Genomic DNA, 20,351 nt, shown 5'->3' with positions numbered 1-20,351 from the left:
ACGTCTATAAAAGAATAAGTCTGATAAGTTTAGAAGGAAAGAGATTTCCTTAATAAGACCTATTACAAGGTTTCTTATATTCATCTGCGCTCTTCATTTCTGAAATGTTCTTTTATAATTGGAGATTAAACATGAAGTCGTCTCCTGACAATGCCCTTTATAGTTCATAGGATGGCGGAGTCTTGTCCAGGTCTTGGTGCCAAGCGGGGACTTTGATCGGTTATATGAAGCCGATGATTCAGCTGGAGCCGGCGTTGGTGTCTGTACATTTCATGCAGATGGTTCCTAAGGTTTCTTCCTTGTGCTAGAGTAATTACAAGGGACTTTGACCCCGATCCTACAGCAGTAAAGGAGTCAATGTAATAATTAATCAGATGTGTGAACTCCTGCCAAGCCCTGCAGACTGCACAGGACACTTACCGAGGGCACAGAAGAATGTCCACCAGGTATCACCAATCGGCCATAGATGGCTACTTGGATATCTTGAAGGAAGCCACTAAAAAGGATGTGAACACAGCAGACGGTGATGGAATGACCCCAACCCTACTGGCTGCCTATCATGGGCATCTGGATGTGCTGGAGCTGGTGTGTAACAGAGGGTAAGTAGGGAGCGCGGGGCTAATAATGCAGGGATAGTAATACTGGGCTAGTAATACTGGGCTAGTAATGTGGGGCCAGTAATGTGGGGCCAGTAATGTGTTGTAAGTAGGGAGCGCGGGGCTAATAATGCAGGGATAGTAATGTGGGGCCAGTAATGCGGGGCCAGTAATGTGGGGCCAGTAATGCGGGGCTAATAATGCGGGGCTAGCAATGAAGGGCCAGGAATGCGGGGCTAGTAACGCAGGGCTAGTAATGAGGGACTAGTAATGCGGGGTCAGTAATGCGGGGCTAGTAACGTGGGGCCAGTAATGCGGGGCTAGTAATGCGGGGCTATTAATGAAGGGCCAGGAATGCGGGACTAGTAATGCGGGGTCAGTAATGCGGGGCCAGTAATGCGGGACTAGTAATGCGGGGCTAGTAATGCGGGGTCAGTAATGCAGGGCTAGTAATGCGGGGCTAGTAATGCGGGGTCAGTAATGCGGGGCCAGTAATGCGGGGCTAGTAATGCGGGGCTAGTAATGCGGGGCCAGTAATGCGGGACTAGTAATGCGGGGCCAGTAATGCAGGGCTAGTAATGTGGGGTCAGTAATGCAGGGCTAGTAATGCAGGGCCAGTAATGCGGGGCCAGTAATGCGGGGCTAGTAATGCGGGGCTAGTAATGCAGGGCCAGTAATGCGGGACTAGTAATGCGGGGCTAGTAATGCAGGGCTAGGGCTAGTAATGCAGGGCCAGTAATGCGGGGCCAGTAATGCGGGGCTAGTAATGCGGGGCCAGTAATGCGGGGCTAGTAATGCGGGGCCAGTAATGCGGGGCTAGTAATGCGGGGCCAGTAATGTAGGGCTAGTAATGCGGGGCTAGTAATGCGGGGCTAGTAATGTGGGGCCAGTAATATGGGGTTAGTAATGCGGGGCCAGTAATGCGGGACTAGTAATGCGGGGCCAGTAATGCGGGACTAGTAATGCGGGGCCAGTAATGCGGGACTAGTAATGCAGGGCCAGTAATGCAGGGCCAGTATTGGAGGGCCAGTAATGCGGGACTAGTAATGTGGGGCCAGTAATGTGGGGCTAGTAATGCGGGGCCAGTAATGTAGGGCTAGTAATGCGGGGCTAGTAATGCGGGGCTAGTAATGTGGGGCCAGTAATATGGGGTTAGTAATGCGGGGCCAGTAATGCGGGACTAGTAATGCGGGGCCAGTAATGCGGGACTAGTAATGCAGGGCCAGTAATGCAGGGCCAGTATTGGAGGGCCAGTAATGCGGGACTAGTAATGTGGGGCCAGTAATGTGGGGCTAGTAATGCGGGGCCAGTAATGTAGGGCTAGTAATGCGGGGCTAGTAATGCGGGGCTAGTAATGTGGGGCCAGTAATATGGGGTTAGTAATGCGGGGCCAGTAATGCGGGGCTAGTAATGCGGGGCTAGTAATGCAGGGCCAGTATTGGAGGGCCAGTAATGCGGGACTAGTAATGTGGGGCTAGTAATGCGGGGCCAGTAATGCGGGGCCAGTAATGCGGGGCTAGTAATTCAGGGCCAGTAATGCGGGACTAGTAATGCAGGGCCAGTATTGGAGGGCCAGTAATGCGGGACTAGTAATGTGGGGCTAGTAATGCGGGGCCAGTAATGCGGGGCCAGTAATGCGGGGCTAGTAATTCAGGGCCAGTAATGCGGGGCTAGTAATGCGGGGCTAGTAATGCAGGGCTAGGGCTAGTAATGCAGGGCCAGTAATGCAGGGCCAGTAATGCGGGGCCAGTAATGTGGGGCTAGTAATGCGGGGCCAGTAATGCAGGGCTAGTAATGTGGGGCCAGTAATGTAGGGCTAGTAATGCGGGGCTAGTAATGCGGGGCCAGTAATGTGGGGCCAGTAATGTGGGGTTAGTAATGCGGGGCCAGTAATGCGGGGCCAGTAATGTAGGGCTAGTAATGCGGGGCCAGTAATGCAGGTCCAGTAATGCGGGGCTAGTAATGCAGGGCCAGTAATGCGGGGCTAGTAATGCAGGGCCAGTAATGTGGGGCCAGTAATGCGGGGCCAGTAATGCAGGGCTAGTAATGTGGGGCTAGTAATGTGGGGCCAGTAATGTGGGGCGAGTAATGTAGGGCCAGTAATGCGGGGCCAGTAATGTAGGGCTAGTAATGCGGGGCTAGTAATGCGGGGCCAGTAATGCGGGGCTAGTAATGCGGGGCCAGTAATGCGGGGCTAGTAATGCGGGGCCAGTAATGTAGGGCTAGTAATGCGGGGCTAGTAATGCAGGGCTAGTAATGTGGGGCGAGTAATGTAGGGCCAGTAATGCGGGGCCAGTAATGCGGAGCTAGTAATGCGGGGCCAGTAATGCGGAGCTAGTAATGCAGGGCTAGTAATGTAGGGCCAGTAATGTAGGGCCAGTAATGTGGGGCCAGTAATGCAGGGCTAGTAATGCAGGGCTAGTAATGCAGGGCTAGTAATGCGGGGCCAGTAATGTGGGACCAGTAATGCGGGGCTAGTAATGTGGGGCCAGTAATGCGGGGCTAGTAATGCGGGGTCAGTAATGCGGGGCTAGTAATGCGGGGCTAGTAATGCGGGGCCAGTAATGTAGGACCAGTAATGCGGGGCTAGTAATGTGGGGTCAGTAATGTTGGGCCAGTAATGCGGGGCTAGTAATGTGGGGCTAGTAATGCGGGGCTAGTAATGCGGGGCTAGTAATGTGGGGCCAGTAATGTTGGGCCAGTAATGCGGGGCTAATAATGCGGGGCCAGTAATGCGGGGCCAGTAATGTGGGGCCAGTAATGTGGGGCCAGTAATGTGGGGCCAGTAATGTGGGGCCAGTAATGTGGGGTTAGTAATGTGGGGCCAGTAATGTGGGGCCAGTAATGTGGGGCCAGTAATGTGGGGCCAGTAATGTGGGGTTAGTAATGTGGGGCCAGTAATGTGGGGCCAGTAATGTGGGGCCAGTAATGTGGGGTTAGTAATGCGGGGCCAGTAATGTGGGGCCAGTAATGTGGGGCCAGTAATGTAGGGCCAGTAATGTGGGGCCAGTAATGTGGGGTTAGTAATGTGGGGCCAGTAATGTGGGGCCAGTAATGTGGGGCCAGTAATGTGGGGTTAGTAATGCGGGGCCAGTAATGTGGGGCCAGTAATGTGGGGTTAGTAATGCGGGGCCAGTAATGCGGGGCCAGTAATGTGGGGCGAGTAATGTAGGGCCAGTAATGCGGGGCCAGTAATGCGGGGCCAGTAATGCAGGGCTAGTAATGTGGGGCCAGTAATGTGGGGCCAGTAATGTGGGGTTAGTAATGTGGGGCCAGTAATGCGGGGCTAATAATGCGGGGCCAGTAATGCGGGGCCAGTAATGTGGGGCCAGTAATGTGGGGCCAGTAATGTGGGGCCAGTAATGTGGGGTTAGTAATGTGGGGCCAGTAATGTGGGGCCAGTAATGTGGGGCCAGTAATGTGGGGTTAGTAATGCGGGGCCAGTAATGTGGGGCCAGTAATGTGGGGCCAGTAATGTAGGGCCAGTAATGTGGGGCCAGTAATGTGGGGTTAGTAATGTGGGGCCAGTAATGTGGGGCCAGTAATGTGGGGCCAGTAATGTAGGGTTAGTAATGCGGGGCCAGTAATGTGGGGCCAGTAATGTGGGGTTAGTAATGCGGGGCCAGTAATGTGGGGCGAGTAATGTAGGGCCAGTAATGCGGGGCCAGTAATGCGGGGCCAGTAATGCAGGGCTAGTAATGTGGGGCCAGTAATGTGGGGCCAGTAATGTGGGGTTAGTAATGTGGGGCCAGTAATGTGGGGCCAGTAATGTGGGGCCAGTAATGTGGGGTTAGTAATGCGGGGCTAGTAATGCGGGGCCAGTAATGTGGGGCCAGTAATGTAGGGTTAGTAATGCGGGGCCAGTAATGTGGGGTTAGTAATGCGGGGCTAGTAATGTGGGGCCAGTAATGTGGGGCCAGTAATGCGGGGCTAGTAATGTGGGGCCAGTAATGTGGGGCCAGTAATGCGGGGCTAGTAATGCGGGGCTAGTAATGCGGGGCTAGTAATGCGGGGCCAGTAATGTGGGGTTAGTAATGCGGGGCTAGTAATGCGGGGCCAGTAATGTGGGGTTAGTAATGCGGGGCCAGTAATGTGGGGCCAGTAATGTGGGGCCAGTAATGTAGGGCCAGTAATGTGGGGCCAGTAATGTGGGGTTAGTAATGTGGGGCCAGTAATGTGGGGCCAGTAATGTGGGGCCAGTAATGTGGGGTTAGTAATGCGGGGCCAGTAATGTGGGGCCAGTAATGTGGGGTTAGTAATGCGGGGCCAGTAATGCGGGGCCAGTAATGTGGGGCGAGTAATGTAGGGCCAGTAATGCGGGGCCAGTAATGCGGGGCCAGTAATGCAGGGCTAGTAATGTGGGGCCAGTAATGTGGGGCCAGTAATGTGGGGTTAGTAATGTGGGGCCAGTAATGCGGGGCTAATAATGCGGGGCCAGTAATGCGGGGCCAGTAATGTGGGGCCAGTAATGTGGGGCCAGTAATGTGGGGCCAGTAATGTGGGGTTAGTAATGTGGGGCCAGTAATGTGGGGCCAGTAATGTGGGGCCAGTAATGTGGGGTTAGTAATGCGGGGCCAGTAATGTGGGGCCAGTAATGTGGGGCCAGTAATGTAGGGCCAGTAATGTGGGGCCAGTAATGTGGGGTTAGTAATGTGGGGCCAGTAATGTGGGGCCAGTAATGTGGGGCCAGTAATGTGGGGTTAGTAATGCGGGGCCAGTAATGTGGGGCCAGTAATGTGGGGTTAGTAATGCGGGGCCAGTAATGTGGGGCGAGTAATGTAGGGCCAGTAATGCGGGGCCAGTAATGCGGGGCCAGTAATGCAGGGCTAGTAATGTGGGGCCAGTAATGTGGGGCCAGTAATGTGGGGTTAGTAATGTGGGGCCAGTAATGTGGGGCCAGTAATGTGGGGCCAGTAATGTGGGGTTAGTAATGCGGGGCTAGTAATGCGGGGCCAGTAATGTGGGGCCAGTAATGTAGGGTTAGTAATGCGGGGCCAGTAATGTGGGGTTAGTAATGCGGGGCTAGTAATGTGGGGCCAGTAATGTGGGGCCAGTAATGCGGGACTAGTAATGCGGGGCCAGTAATGCAGGGCCAGTAATGTGGGGCCAGTAATGTGGGGCCAGTAATGCGGGGCTAGTAATGCGGGGCCAGTAATGTGGGGCCAGTAATGTGGGGTTAGTAATGCGAGGCTAGTAATGCGGGGCCAGTAATGCAGGGCTAGTAATGTGGGGCCAGTAATGTGGGGCCAGTAATGTGGGGTTAGTAATGCGGGGCCAGTAATGTGGGGTTAGTAATGCGGGGCTAGTAATGCGGGGCCAGTAATGCGGGGCTAGTAATGCGGGGCCAGTAATGTGGGGTTAGTAATGCGGGGCTAGTAATGTGGGGCCAGTAATGTGGGGCCAGTAATGTGGGGTTAGTAATGCGGGGCCAGTAATGCGGGGCCAGTAATGTAGGTCTCGTTTTCTGGCCCGATCATCCTACTGGACATCTCTGGTATAAAGAAAACTACAAGAGGTTCCAAAAATAGAAACAGATTTTATCACCATATACACAATGACAAAAGTCTAAAATCAGATCACAACAGCGGGGATAGAGGAGGCAGATCACACACTGCGCCAGATGATCAGGAAACTGTATGTATATAACCAAATAATACCAGTTGTTACCCCGCCATACAGTACTGCTTGTATCGTATAATGTGGAGCAGACAACAGCAATAGGAACCTGCAGGATATGGCGCTTATAGTCAGTAACTCACATGTATGAGCTTGGGCTGTCACTCCCAGACACACTGTATACTGTGACACTGTCAGGGTGCATTCACACGATGTAACGTGCTGCGTGATGTGGCACGTATACGGCGTGTGAGAGTTTGCGCACCGTATATGCTCCCATTGATTCCAATGGGAGTTAGGATCGTATACGACGCGTTATTTTGCGCCTGTGATTTTGCTGCTGCAAATGGAAACTCTGACACGCCGTATACGTGCCACATCACGCAGCACGTTACATCGTGTGAACACACCCTCAAGACTCCTAGGACTATATATATCTATAATACATAGTGTATGACACTGTCAGGGCTCCTAGGACTATATATATCTATAATACATAGTGTATGACACTGTCAGGGCTCCTAGAACTATATATCTATAATACATAGTGAATGACACTGTCAGGGCTCCTGGGACTATATATATCTATAATACATAGTGTATGACACTGTCAGGACTCCTGGGACTATATATATATCTATAATACATAATGTATGACACTGTCAGGGCTCCTAGAACTATATATATCTATAATACATAGTGTATGACACTGTCAGGGCTCCTAGGACTATATATATCTATAATACATAGTGTATGACACTGTCAGGGCTCCTAGGACTATATATATCTATAATACATAGTGTATGACACTGTCAGGGCTCCTAGGACTATATATATATCTATAATACATAGTGTATGACACTGTCAGGGCTCCTAGGACTATATATATATCTATAATACATAGTGTATGACACTGTCAGGGCTCCTAGGACTATATATATCTATAATACATAGTGTATGACACTGTCAGGGCTCCTAGGACTATATATATCTATAATACATAGTGTATGACACTGTCAGGGCTCCTAGGACTATATATATCTATAATACATAGTGTATGACACTGTCAGGGCTCCTAGGACTATATATATCTATAATACATAGTGTATGACACTGTCAGGGCTCCTAGGACTATATATATCTATAATACATAGTGTATGACACTGTCAGGGCTCCTAGGACTATATATATCTATAATACATAGTGTATGACACTGTCAGGGCTCCTAGGACTATATATATCTATAATACATAGTGTATGACACTGTCAGGGCTCCTAGGACTATATATCTATAATACATAGTGTATGACACTGTCAGGACTCCTAGGACTATATACACTCACCGGCCACTTTATTAGGTACACCTATCCAACTGCTCGTTAACACTTAATTTCTAATCAGCCAATCACATGGCGGCAACTCAGTGCATTTCGGCATGTAGACATGGTCAAGACAATCTCCTGCAGTTCAAACCGAGCATCAGTATGGGGGGGAAGAAAGGTGATTTGAGTGCCTTTGAACGTGGCATGGTTGTTGGTGCCAGAAGGGCTGGTCTGAGTATTTCAGAAACTGCTGATCTACTGGGATTTTCACGCACAACCATCTCTAGGGTTTACAGAGAATGGTCCGAAAAAGAAAAAACATCCAGTGAGCGGCAGTTCTGTGGGGGGCGGAAATGCGTTGTTGATGCCAGAGGTCAGAGGAGAATGGCCAGACTGGTTCCAGCTGATAGAAAGGCAACAGTGACTCAAATAGCCCCCCGTTACAACCAAGGTAGCCAGAAGAGCATCTCTGAACGCCGCACAGGACGTCCAACTTTGAGGCTACAGATGGGCTACAGCAGCAGAAGACCACACCGGGTGCCACTCCTTTCAGCTAAGAACAGGAAACTGAGGCTACAATTTGCACAAGCTCATCGAAATTGGACAATTGAAGATTGGAAAAACGTTGCCTGGTCTGATGAGTCTCGATTTCTGCTGCGACATTCGGATGGTAGGGTCAGAATTTGGCGTCAACAACATGAAAGCATGGATCCATCCTGCCTTGTATCGGTAACGGTTCAGGCTGGTGGTGGTGGTGTCATGGTGTGGGGAATATTTTCTTGGCACTCTTTGGGCCCCTTGGTACCAATTGTGCATCGTTGCAACGCCAAAGCCTACCTGAGTATTGTTGCTGACCATGTCCATCCCTTTATGACCACAATGTACCCAACATCTGATGGCTACTTTCAGCAGGATAATGCAATGCCATGTCATAAAGCTGGAATCATCTCAGACTGGTTTCTTGAACATGACAATGAGTTCACTGTACTCCAATGGCCTCCACAGTCACCAGATCTCAATCCAATAGAGGAGCATCTTTGGGATGTGGTGGAACGGGAGATTCGCATCATGGATGTGCAGCCGACAAATCTGCGACTGCAACTGTGTGATGCCGCCATCATGTCAATATGGAGCAAAATCTCTGAGGAATGCTTCCAGCACCTTGTTGTATCTATGCCACCAAGAATTGAGGCAGTTCTGAAGGCAAAAGGGGGTCCAACCCGTTACTAGCATGGTGGACCTAATAAAGTGGCCGGTGAGTGTATATCTATAATACATAGTGTATGACACTGTCAGGGCTCCTAGGACTATATATATCTATAATACATAGTGTATGACACTGTCAGGGCTCCTAGGACTATATATATCTATAATACATAGTGTATGACACTGTCAGGGCTCCTAGGACTATATATCTATAATACATAGTGTATGACACTGTCAGGGCTCCTAGGACTATATATATCTATAATACATAGTGTATGACACTGTCAGGGCTCCTAGGACTATATATATCTATAATACATAGTGTATAACACTGTCAGGACTCCTAGGACTATACATATAATATATAGTGTATGATACTGCCATGTATATGGGTTTTCCAGGATTTTCATGCCGTCCATGTCCCGCCACTTATGGGCTCCATGTAATGCTGGATATATAAATCTTCTTCCCGTGGAATTATTTTCTATCCCAGTAATGTCAGTCTCATGTGCATGCGACTCTTCCAGATATGATCTCTATTACTAATATGAATGAAAATTAAACTATTGGCCAAACTCAATGTGAGGAGTAAAGCTGGAGATACAGAAGCTGTAAATGTGGGACAAGGGTAATTTCATTTTGGCTTGCGGCATTCTGCGATAATACACGTCAGGAAATCTGCGTGTCAGTAATTGCGGCTCATAAATCACGGGCAGATCTGTGACGTCATCTCTTCCATTCTGAGCGCTGGAGAAGGAAATGAATTGTTGCTGACATTTGTCACATGCGGCGGCCGCCTCGCTGCAGATTCTCACTTGTCTGATCGTTCTTGTTGACCACAATGGAAATAGTAAATGAAATGTAAATGATTGTATTATTGATATTTGTTATTTATGAATATGAGCCCCCTCATTACTGGAGCCCGGGATTCTGCATCTCATTATAATCTCCCAGTATGGACTATTCTAATGCTGATGGTTTCGCCTTGGGATCGGCCATTAATATGAATTTGTGGGGTCTGATACCCCGGACGTCCACAGATCTCTACATGCTGTAGGTGCGGCTTACCTGGTCCATTGTCGTACATTTGCACAGTGACCGTCCTTGGTACCGCTGCTCAGCCCATTCACTTGATTGGGACTGACCTGTGATCATGTCATGTGACCGGTGAATGTGATGTCACATGGCATCAGAACGGAAGCGACGCTGAAGTAGAAATGATCCACAGGGGCCACGGGTGTCGTACCCCCAAGGACCTTCAATCATCGATGAATAAATCCTAGAAAAGCCCCTTAATCCAAATCTTCTGTTATCAGGGAATCTGCTCTGACTGTGTAAGGAACAGGGGACCCCTCCTCCATTAACTTACAATCCCACAATAGGGGGTGTCAAAATGGGATTGAAACTTGTGACAGCTGAAGAGATTCATAACAGCCCTGAAATCTCATCATAAAAGATTCATTTCACGATTCATTGCTTAAAAGGATCATAAAAGTGATTAGTTTCCCCCAAAGAATACAAATCTAAGATGTCAGATGTTAGGAAATAGAAGACAGGTGAGATGGCAGCAGCACAGAGGATGTAAGGAAAGATAAATTACACAGGGAAATACATTGTGTCGCTCTCCTGCAGCTTTATTAGCCATGAAATATACAACGTTACAGGAATCTGCATCATTGTCACAACGTGGAAGAATTTATGACAGATCATACATGTCGGGTGCGGCGGATGATGACACGGGCTAATATGTACCCGGTGACGTATGTATAGATTAGGACACGCCAGTCCTCATAAATCTGCCCCTACAATATTAGTAACAGGCGTCAGTGACTGCAGCGTCTACAATATCAGAACAGATAAGACCCCCATATGAGGGGACATATGATCTTATACCGAGACCCCAAGACTATGAGCAGAGGAAGAAGATCAGACATGTTGAATGCAATATGTCTGATTGTCGGATTCCTTCCTTGTAGATGGATGACATTAATCTAATGTATATAGGTGGTATTATTGGGACTGTAACCCCCCACCCCTACCCCAGCCAGTCCTGACAGTTTTGTATCTCGGATGTGCCTCTAGTGTAAATGCCCCCCCATATCCCAGATCATTTAGTTATAAACCCCTCCAATACTTGCAGATGGATGTGGGATAAGATGTTACATATAAGAGAAATGCTAATCCGCCAACCTCAGCAGGATAAGCCGATCTGCCTAATGTTGGAGACAGGACATATTGTTGTACATCTGATTCCTTGTGGAAGGTAAGGAGCAGCCGGAGGTGTCAGCCAACTCCTGTCCCTTCTCCCTACTGGTGTCACTGGTCAAGCCGGGCATTCATGTATATAGGAGAGTAGAGAGGAATAGCTGTGACTAATAATTCACACCAGCATTCAGGTTTGGGACGGAGTCCTCGATCACTGGTGTGAACCTGCTGTAAATAGGGTCGTCTCTTTGGGCTACTTTTTGCACATTGGGTCTTCTTCCTTTACAGGCAGTTGCAAAGAAATTCTTCTCATTAGAGCCCCCTGACCAGCTGATAATGTCGCTCACAAGTCCTGGGCATCTCCTTGGCACTCACTTATAGGGATAGGGTGTATGTGTTGTTCGTGGATCCCTCTAGCGCTAGTCTTTCCTTTAGTACCGGCCTCCAGCCATCACGTTCTCTAGACTCACTTTCAAGGGTAAATTCTGATCCTTTTTTGCTTATTTTTCTTTCAGTGGTGATCCAAACAAAAGTGACATATGGGGTAACACACCGCTCCACCACGCAGCGGAGAAGGGCCACGCTAACTGTGTGGCATTCCTAATTAACTTTGGAGCCAATATTTTTGCTCTGGATAACCAGTTGCGTTCACCATTGGATGTGGCCGTCCTGAAAGACCATAAAGATTGTGTCAAAATCTTGGATGGAGCCGCCAGTAAGCAAACGTCCCTGAATCCTAAGAAGGTGGCTCGGTTAAAAGAACAAGCCATGAAAGATGCAGAACGTAAGATGAAAGAGTGCGAGAAACTCCAAGAGAAACATCAAAGCCAGATGAACAAAAACTTCAGCAGGAACCAAACTGGCACAGTAACGTCATCGAAAGGAACTTGGTCAGGTTCTGTTGGTGCCAAGTTCTCAACACCATCGACCAGGAGCACATTATCCAAGAGTCTGAAGGACACATTGCAGCTCAAATTGAGAAGGAAAGATAAAAACACAATGGACAGAGACACGATGAGCAACGTCATGTTCGCCAATGATGAAAGCTCTAGTGGCCAACGTACTAAGGTCACCGATGTCTTCAATGAACACGAAGAAGAAGAGACGACCTCGGAGGAAAAGCTATCCATTTTTCACCGGCCTGGCTTTGGGAACATAGTCTTCCGGAACAACCAGACGACAGGGATTAACACTGATTTTGGTGAAATTTCTACACCTGAAGATGACACGGGCTTTAAAGTCAACAGTGAATTGTTTACAACAGAAGCCAACGATGGAAATGACAATGACACCGACATCAACGAGACCTGGAATGTAGATGACATGGACCTAGATATGGAAGAAGAAAGTTCCCCTCTTCAGGTCTTCTTGGCATCTCATGGCTTACTTGAATTGCATGTCACTCTTTTAAGAGAGAAAATTGATTTAGAATCTCTTCTGATGTGTTGTAATGAAGATCTGCAGAGTATTCACATCCAACTCGGACCAAGAAAGAAACTCCTTAATGCAGTAGAAAAAAGGAAAGACGTTCTGCACAAGCCGGGAAAGATCACAGACACAAAGTTATGAGACTATTCTAGACATGTCCCAGCTCATATACTGTAACTCTCTGAGACGTCCTCCCAAAATTACACAAAAAATGTTGTTTGTGGGGATAGAAAGTGCAGAGACTGCAGGTAAAATGTGTGATGCAACAGCAACCTATACAAGTCATCATTAACCTAAATAGAAAAACTCCCCAAAATCAGGCCCCAGTCTCCCTCCCCTATCCTCAGTCCCCAGTCTCGCTCCTCTGTCCTCAGTCCCCAGTCTCCCTCCCCTACCCTCAGTCTCGCTCCCCTATCCTCAGTCTCCAGTCTCCCTCCCCTATCCTCAGTCCCCAGTCTCGCTCCTCTGTCCTCAGTCTCGCTCCCCTATCCTCAGTCCCCAGTCTCGCTCCTCTGTCCTCAGTCTCGCTCCCCTATCCTCAGTCCCCAGTCTCGCTCCTCTGTCCTCAGTCTCGCTCCTCTGTCCTCAGTCCCCAGTCTCGCTCCTCTGTCCTCAGTCTCGCTCCCCTATCCTCAGTCCCCAGTCTCGCTCCTCTGTCCCCAGTCTCGCTCCCCTATCCTCAGTCCCCAGTCTCGCTCCTCTGTCCTCAGTCTCGCTCCTCTGTCCTCAGTCCCCAGTCTCGCTCCTCTGTCCTCAGTCTCGCTCCCCTATCCTCAGTCCCCAGTCTCGCTCCTCTGTCCTCAGTCCCCAGTCTCGCTCCTCTGTCCTCAGTCTCGCTCCCCTATCCTCAGTCCCCAGTCTCGCTCCTCTGTCCCCAGTCTCGCTCCCCTATCCTCAGTCCCCAGTCTCGCTCCTCTGTCCTCAGTCTCGCTCCTCTGTCCTCAGTCCCCAGTCTCGCTCCTCTGTCCCCAGTCCCCAGTCTCGCTCCCCTATCCTCAGTCCCCAGTCTCGCTCCTCTGTCCTCAGTCTCGCTCCTTTGTCCTGAGTGCCCAGCCTCTATTGATTGTAGTCTGTTACCGCAGCAATACATGTATCTGTACGGGCGCTGTAGGCACAAGATGAGTGGGAGGTTTTTTATCAGCTCTGAAAAGTTTCTTAATTTTGTAAATTTTACAGGCAGTGGAGGAAAATGAAATAAAGATGGTGTGAAAGCCAATATCCCCTCTGTAAAGAGAGTGGTAGGGGTCTCTCAGCAGGTTATAAGTGGGAGAATTAACATTGAAGAGCCGCGCACATCGCCGGAGGAGCCGGGGCAGGACTGCTGCTCATCTATAGGCTTTACCTCTGTATTTATATGTAGAAGTAATCTGACTCCATTATTGGTGCTAATGAGATTCCCGACCCGCAGAATAAAGGCCATTATGTACATAACGTATAACCGCAGGCGCCGACTCATCAATGGCATGTATACAGATATATACGGATACCGCAGGTGGTAGGAAACTGAATAAATAAAATGTATACGGTGATTAATAATGTATCACAAGGAATATGGAGGCGGCAAAACTGTCAGGAGTTCAGCACAAAGATCTGCACTTGGTGGAAATTATGCATAAGTAATAATAGGGAAATCCAGAAAGATAGAAGGTAGGAAGGAGAATGTGGGGGTGCGGGGAGGTGGGAAGGGGTGATGGGGGTGGGAAAGGGGTGGGGGGAGGAGGCGGGAAGGGGTGACGGGAGGAGGCGGGAAGGGAGGAGGTGGGAAGGGGTGACGGGAGGAGGCGGGAAGGGAGGAGGTGGGAAGGGAGGAGGCGGGAAGGGGTGACGGGAGGAGGTGGGGAGGGGTGATGGGGGTGGGAAAGGGGTGGGGGGAGGAGGCGGGAAGGGGTGACGGGAGGAGGCGGGAAGGGAGGAGGTGGGAAGGGGTGACGGGAGGAGGCGGGAAGGGAGGAGGTGGGAAGGGAGGAGGCGGGAAGGGGTGACGGGAGGAGGTGGGGAGGGGTGACGGGAGGAGGTGGGAAGGGGTGATGGGAGGAGGCGGGAAGGGGTGCAGGGAGGAGGCGGGAAGGGGTGATGGGGGAGGCGGGAAGGGATGATGGGGGAGGCGGGAAAGGGCGACGGGAGGAGGTGGGAAGGGGTGACGGGCTGCGGGAAGGGATGATGAGGAGGTGGGAAAGGGCGACGGGAGGAGGTGGGAAGGGGTGACGGGCTGCGGGAGTTTATTTACAGACACTATATAATGCACCCCACTACTCTGCACACACTATAATGTTCCCTATTCGTCCCAGACACTTTATAACGCACCCCACTACTCTGCACACAGTATAATGTTCCCTATTCGTCCCAGACACTTTATAACGCACCCCACTACTCTGCACACAGTATAATGCTCTACCATAGCCCCAGACACTTTATATCGCACCCTAGTGGCCGCCAGATACTTTACAATGCTCCTAATTCACTTTCAATGCTCCCTAGTGGCCCCAAACAGTAGTGGTGCCATACAAATAACATGTACTGCTTGCCGCGCCGTTCCTCTAGATCTCTTTGTAATGCTCCTCCACTTGTCTCTGGCTCGATGTAGCAGGAATGAAGACATTCGGCCGTCTTCCCCTCAGAGGATTGCTGCACCCCTGGCAGGTATCCATAGCACCCCTGAGAGCCAGGGTACCCCAGCTTGGAATCGGCTGAATTTGCTCTATAAACTGCCCCTCCAGATTGGACATTTTAGTTGTTTCTGGGTCAGTTTGTATGAACAATCCCACCACTGACCAGCGGCAGAATATCAGAAGATTTGTATCTGATGTGTAGGACCCGCCTTAGATTATCAAATACTGAATTAAAGGGATTGTTCCAGGACAAGAAAAACATGGCTGCGTCCTCCAAACCCAGCATCACCCCAGTCCTTGCAGCTCAGCTATAGTGAAGTTACTTGCAGTACCTGACATAGCCCGTGGACAGGTGTGGCGCTATTTCCATTTGAAAGCATCTTTTGTACATCTTTCTTATCACAAGACATCTTCTTTATGGCTGAGGCCTCATGTTGCGAGAAGCGCAGCTCTTTTGTTGCAGATTGTGCTGCAATTTTTTGAGCTAAAGCTACAAAAGTAATGGAAATTTCTCGGAAGTTTCTTCTGCTTCTCCTTCTGCTCAATCCCCTCCTGGCTTTAGCTCAAAAACTGCAGCAAAATCTGCAACAACAGAATCGTTGTGTTCCCGCAACGTGGGGCCTACACCGGATATCAATGACACGGCTAGAACGTGAGCCATAAATGTAACAAACAGCACAGATTGTATCTGTCACCAGTTGTTATACGTTGGAGGGCGGAGAATGATCCTGCGGACACCGGAGCTCTGCTTGATACAGGAGACAGATTACTGCTGCGTGTGAATTAGCGCATAGAATAGTTGTGTGATTGCTGCAGACGATTCATTAGCCAGTGTCGATCTCTTCGCCTCTCGCTGTTCTCGCCCATAAGCCCGGCGCGCCAGCACTTACATTGACAGGAAGGTGATTCTGATTTATGGGCGACCGATTACATGGATAAGAGAGGGATGGCAGCTGCTAATGGAATCTGCATGGGAACGGCGACGCGGTGACATCATAGAGAGTGCGAGGAAATAAAAGCCCCCCCCAATCAGAAGAAATTACTGTAATGAACTTATGTGCAGAGATTGTGATAGACAAAAATACCACCGCACCAACCCCACAAACTCCAGGAGATATCACCCCCTATATATGGCTTATATACAAGTGTGACCAGGAGAATGGACAAGAGCGAGCTCAAGCCGCAGCAGATCTATACACCGGGCTGACAATGATCTGCACATGGATCCCAGGCAGGGAGAGGCGTCATTTACTAATGTACAGTCTATAGAGGAGAAGGCTCCATAAACCAGTCTCATATACAGTCTCATATACAGTCACATGTACAGTCACATGTACAGTCACATATACACATACAGTCACATCACCTGCACAGCCTGGACCCTCATCTACTGACTCCATCCCCTTCCTCATAGACTGTGAGCCCTTGTGGGCACAGCCCTCTACCTCATCTATACCATGGGATTAATATAATAATGTACAGAGCACCATGGGAATAATATAATAATGTACAGAGCACCATGGGATTAATATAATAATGTACAGAGCACCATGGAATTAATATAATAATGTACAGAGCACCATGGGATTAATATAATAATGTACAGAGCACCATGGGATTAATATAATAATGTACAGAGCAGCATGGGATTAATATAATCATGTACAGAGCAACATGGGAGTAATATAATAATGTACAGAGCACCATGGGATTAATATAATCATGTACAGAGCACCATGGGATTAATATAATAATGTACAGAGCACCATGGGATTAATATAATCATGTACAGAGCACCATGGGATTAATATAATCATGTACAGAGCACCATGGGATTAATATAATAATGTACAGAGCACCATGGAATTAATATAATAATGTACAGAGCACCATGGGATTAATATAATAATGTACAGAGCACCATGGGAGTAATATAATAATGTACAAAGCACCATGGGAGTAATATAATAATGTACAGAGCACCATGGGATTAATATAATAATGTACAGAGCACCATGGGATTAATATAATCATGTACAGAGCACCATGGGATTAATATAATCATGTACAGAGCACCATGGAATTAATATAATAATGTACAGAGCACCATGGGATTAATATAATAATGTACAGAGCACCATGGGATTAATATAATAATGTACAGAGCACCATGGGATTAATATAATAATGTACAGAGCACCATGGAATTAATATAATAATGTACAGAGCACCATGGGATTAATATAATAATGTACAGAGCACCATGGGAGTAATATAATAATGTACAGAACACCATGGGAGTAATATAATAATGTACAGAGCACCATGGGATTAATATAATAATGTACAGAGCACCATGGGATTAATATAATAATGTACAGAGCACCATGGGAGTAATATAATAATGTACAGAACACCATGGGATTAATATAATAATGTACAGAACACCATGGGATTAATATAATAATGTACAGCACCATGGGATTAATATAATAATGTACAGAGCACCATGGGATTAATATAATAATGTACAGCACCATGGGATTAATATAATAATGTACAGCACCATGGGATTAATATAATAATGTACAGCACCATGGGATTAATATAATAATGTACAGAGCACCATGGGATTAATATAATAATGTACAGAGCACCATGGGAGTAATATAATAATGTACAGAACACCATGGGAGTAATATAATAATGTACAGAGCACCATGGGATTAATATAATAATGTACAGAGCACCATGGGATTAATATAATAATGTACAGAGCACCATGGGAGTAATATAATAATGTACAGAACACCATGGGATTAATATAATAATGTACAGAACACCATGGGATTAATATAATAATGTACAGCACCATGGGATTAATATAATAATGTACAGAGCACCATGGGATTAATATAATAATGTACAGCACCATGGGATTAATATAATAATGTACAGCACCATGGGATTAATATAATAATGTACAGCACCATGGGATTAATATAATAATGTACAGAGCACCATGGGATTAATATAATAATGTACAGCACCATGGGATTAATATAATAATGTACGGAGCACCATGGGATTAATATAATAATGTACAGAGCACCATGGGATTAATATAATAATGTACAGCACCATGGGAGTAATATAATAATGTACAGCACCATGGGATTAATACAATAATGTACAGAGCACCATGGGATTAATATAATAATGTACAGCACCATGGGATTAATATAATAATGTACAGAGCACCATGGGAATAATATAATAATGCACAGCACCATGGGATTAATATAATAATGTACAGCACCATGGGATTAATATAATAATGTACAGCACCATGGGATTAATATAATAATGTACAGCACCATGGGATTAATATAATAATGTACAGCACCATGGGATTAATATAATAATGTACAGCACCATGGGATTAATATAATAATGTACAGAGCACCATGGGATTAATATAATAATGTACAGCACCATGGGATTAATATAATAATGTACAGCACCATGGGAGTAATATAATAATGTACAGCACCATGGGATTAATACAATAATGTACAGAGCACCATGGGATTAATACAATAATGTACAGCACAATGGGATTAATATAATAATGTACAGCACCATGGGATTAATATAATAATGTACAGAGCACCATGAGATTAATATAATAATGTACAGAGCACCATGGGATTAATATAATAATGTACAGCACCATGGGATTAATATAATAATGTACAGCACCATGGGATTAATATAATAATGTACAGCACCATGGGATTAATATAATAATGTACAGCACCATGGGATTAATATAATAATGTACAGCACCATGGGATTAATATAATAATGTACAGAGCACCATGGGAATAATATAATAATGTACAGCACCATGGGATTAATATAATAATGTACAGAGCACCATGGGATTCATATAATAATGTACAGAGCACCATGGGATTAATATAATAATGTACAGAGCACCAGGGGATTCATATAATAATGTACAGAGCACCATGGGATTAATATAATAATGTACAGAGCACCATGGGATTAATATAATAATGTACAGCAACATGGGATTCATATAATAATGTACAGAGCACCATGGGATTAATATAATAATGTACAGAGCACCATGGGATTAATATAATAATGTACAGAGCACCATGGGATTAATATAATAATGTACAGCACCATGGGATTCATATAATAATGTACAGAGCACCATGGGATTAATATAATAATGTACAGAGCACCATGGGATTAATATAATAATGTACAGCACCATGGGATTAATATAATCATGTACAGAGCACCATGGGATTCATATAATAATGTACAGAGCACCATGGGATTAATATAATAATGTACAGAGCACCATGGGACTAATATAATAATGTACAGAGCACCATGGGATTAATATAATAATGTACAGAGCACCCAAAACCACATGTAACAGTGGTCTGCTATGGGGGAGGAGCTCTTTGGGTTTGGTCTTCTCAAAGAGGATGGTTAGATTAGAAACCTGGAAATCCATCACAGAAATATGATCTTATCTTGTCTTCCCTTCCTTTCTCTTCTTCCTCTGGAGGTTTCTCTAGATTTTATTTTCTTCTTCTGTCATTTCCATTTATCGGCCTTTGCACATATTGTAATTATAACGTGAAGCCTCCTATGGTAGACACCGCTCATCTCCCGTCATCTCCCCCTTGGCCACCATATTCAGGATTGTTCCAGGTTTGCACATGCATTTGCTAATGAGTTTTAATCTGATTAGTTTTAGCAGGAAATTGCAACAATGTCAACAATAAATATTCAGGTGTAATGTAGCATCAGTCAGATCATTAATAAACACTGGGCATGAGACGCGGCATTAATACACTATTATATAGATGAAGTCTATGGCTTACTGAAGACACGGACATGAACAAAACCCTGTAAAAGGAAGTCTGAGTGCTAAGTAGGTGCAGAAGTCCCAAGTGCAGAGCTATAGCACATATAGATCTAGCACATACACGTGCACTGCTATAGCACATATAGATCTAGCACATACACAGCTCTAGCACATATAGATCTAGCACATACACAGCTATAGCACATATAGATCTAGCACATACACAGCTCTAGCACATATAGATCTAGCACATACACAGCTCTAGCACATATAGATCTAGCACATACACAGCTCTAGCACATATAGATCTAGCACATACACAGCTCTAGCACACATAGATCTAGCACATACACAGCTCTAGCACATATAGATCTAGCACATACACAGCTATAGCACATATAGATCTAGCACATACACAGCTATAGCACATATAGATCTAGCACATACACAGCTC

General features: G+C 46.6%; 1 protein-coding gene across 1 annotated transcript; it reads left to right on the top strand.

Annotated features, from left to right (window-relative positions):
* The first annotated feature begins 435 nt into the window (after nucleotides 1-435).
* ANKS4B (ankyrin repeat and sterile alpha motif domain containing 4B) lies at nucleotides 436-12,514 on the top strand. The gene is made up of 2 exons (XM_075284841.1): nucleotides 436-599; nucleotides 11,461-12,514. The coding sequence occupies exons 1-2, from the start codon at nucleotides 436-438 to the stop codon at nucleotides 12,512-12,514; spliced, it is 1,218 nt and encodes a 405-aa protein (XP_075140942.1).
* The last annotated feature ends 7,837 nt before the right edge of the window (nucleotides 12,515-20,351 follow it).

This window comes from Leptodactylus fuscus, chromosome 8 (genome assembly GCF_031893055.1).
Source record: "Leptodactylus fuscus isolate aLepFus1 chromosome 8, aLepFus1.hap2, whole genome shotgun sequence".
Lineage (NCBI taxonomy): Eukaryota > Metazoa > Chordata > Amphibia > Anura > Leptodactylidae > Leptodactylus > Leptodactylus fuscus.
Note: the sequence above shows the minus strand (reverse complement) of the source record. Positions and strands in the feature narration are given on the sequence as shown.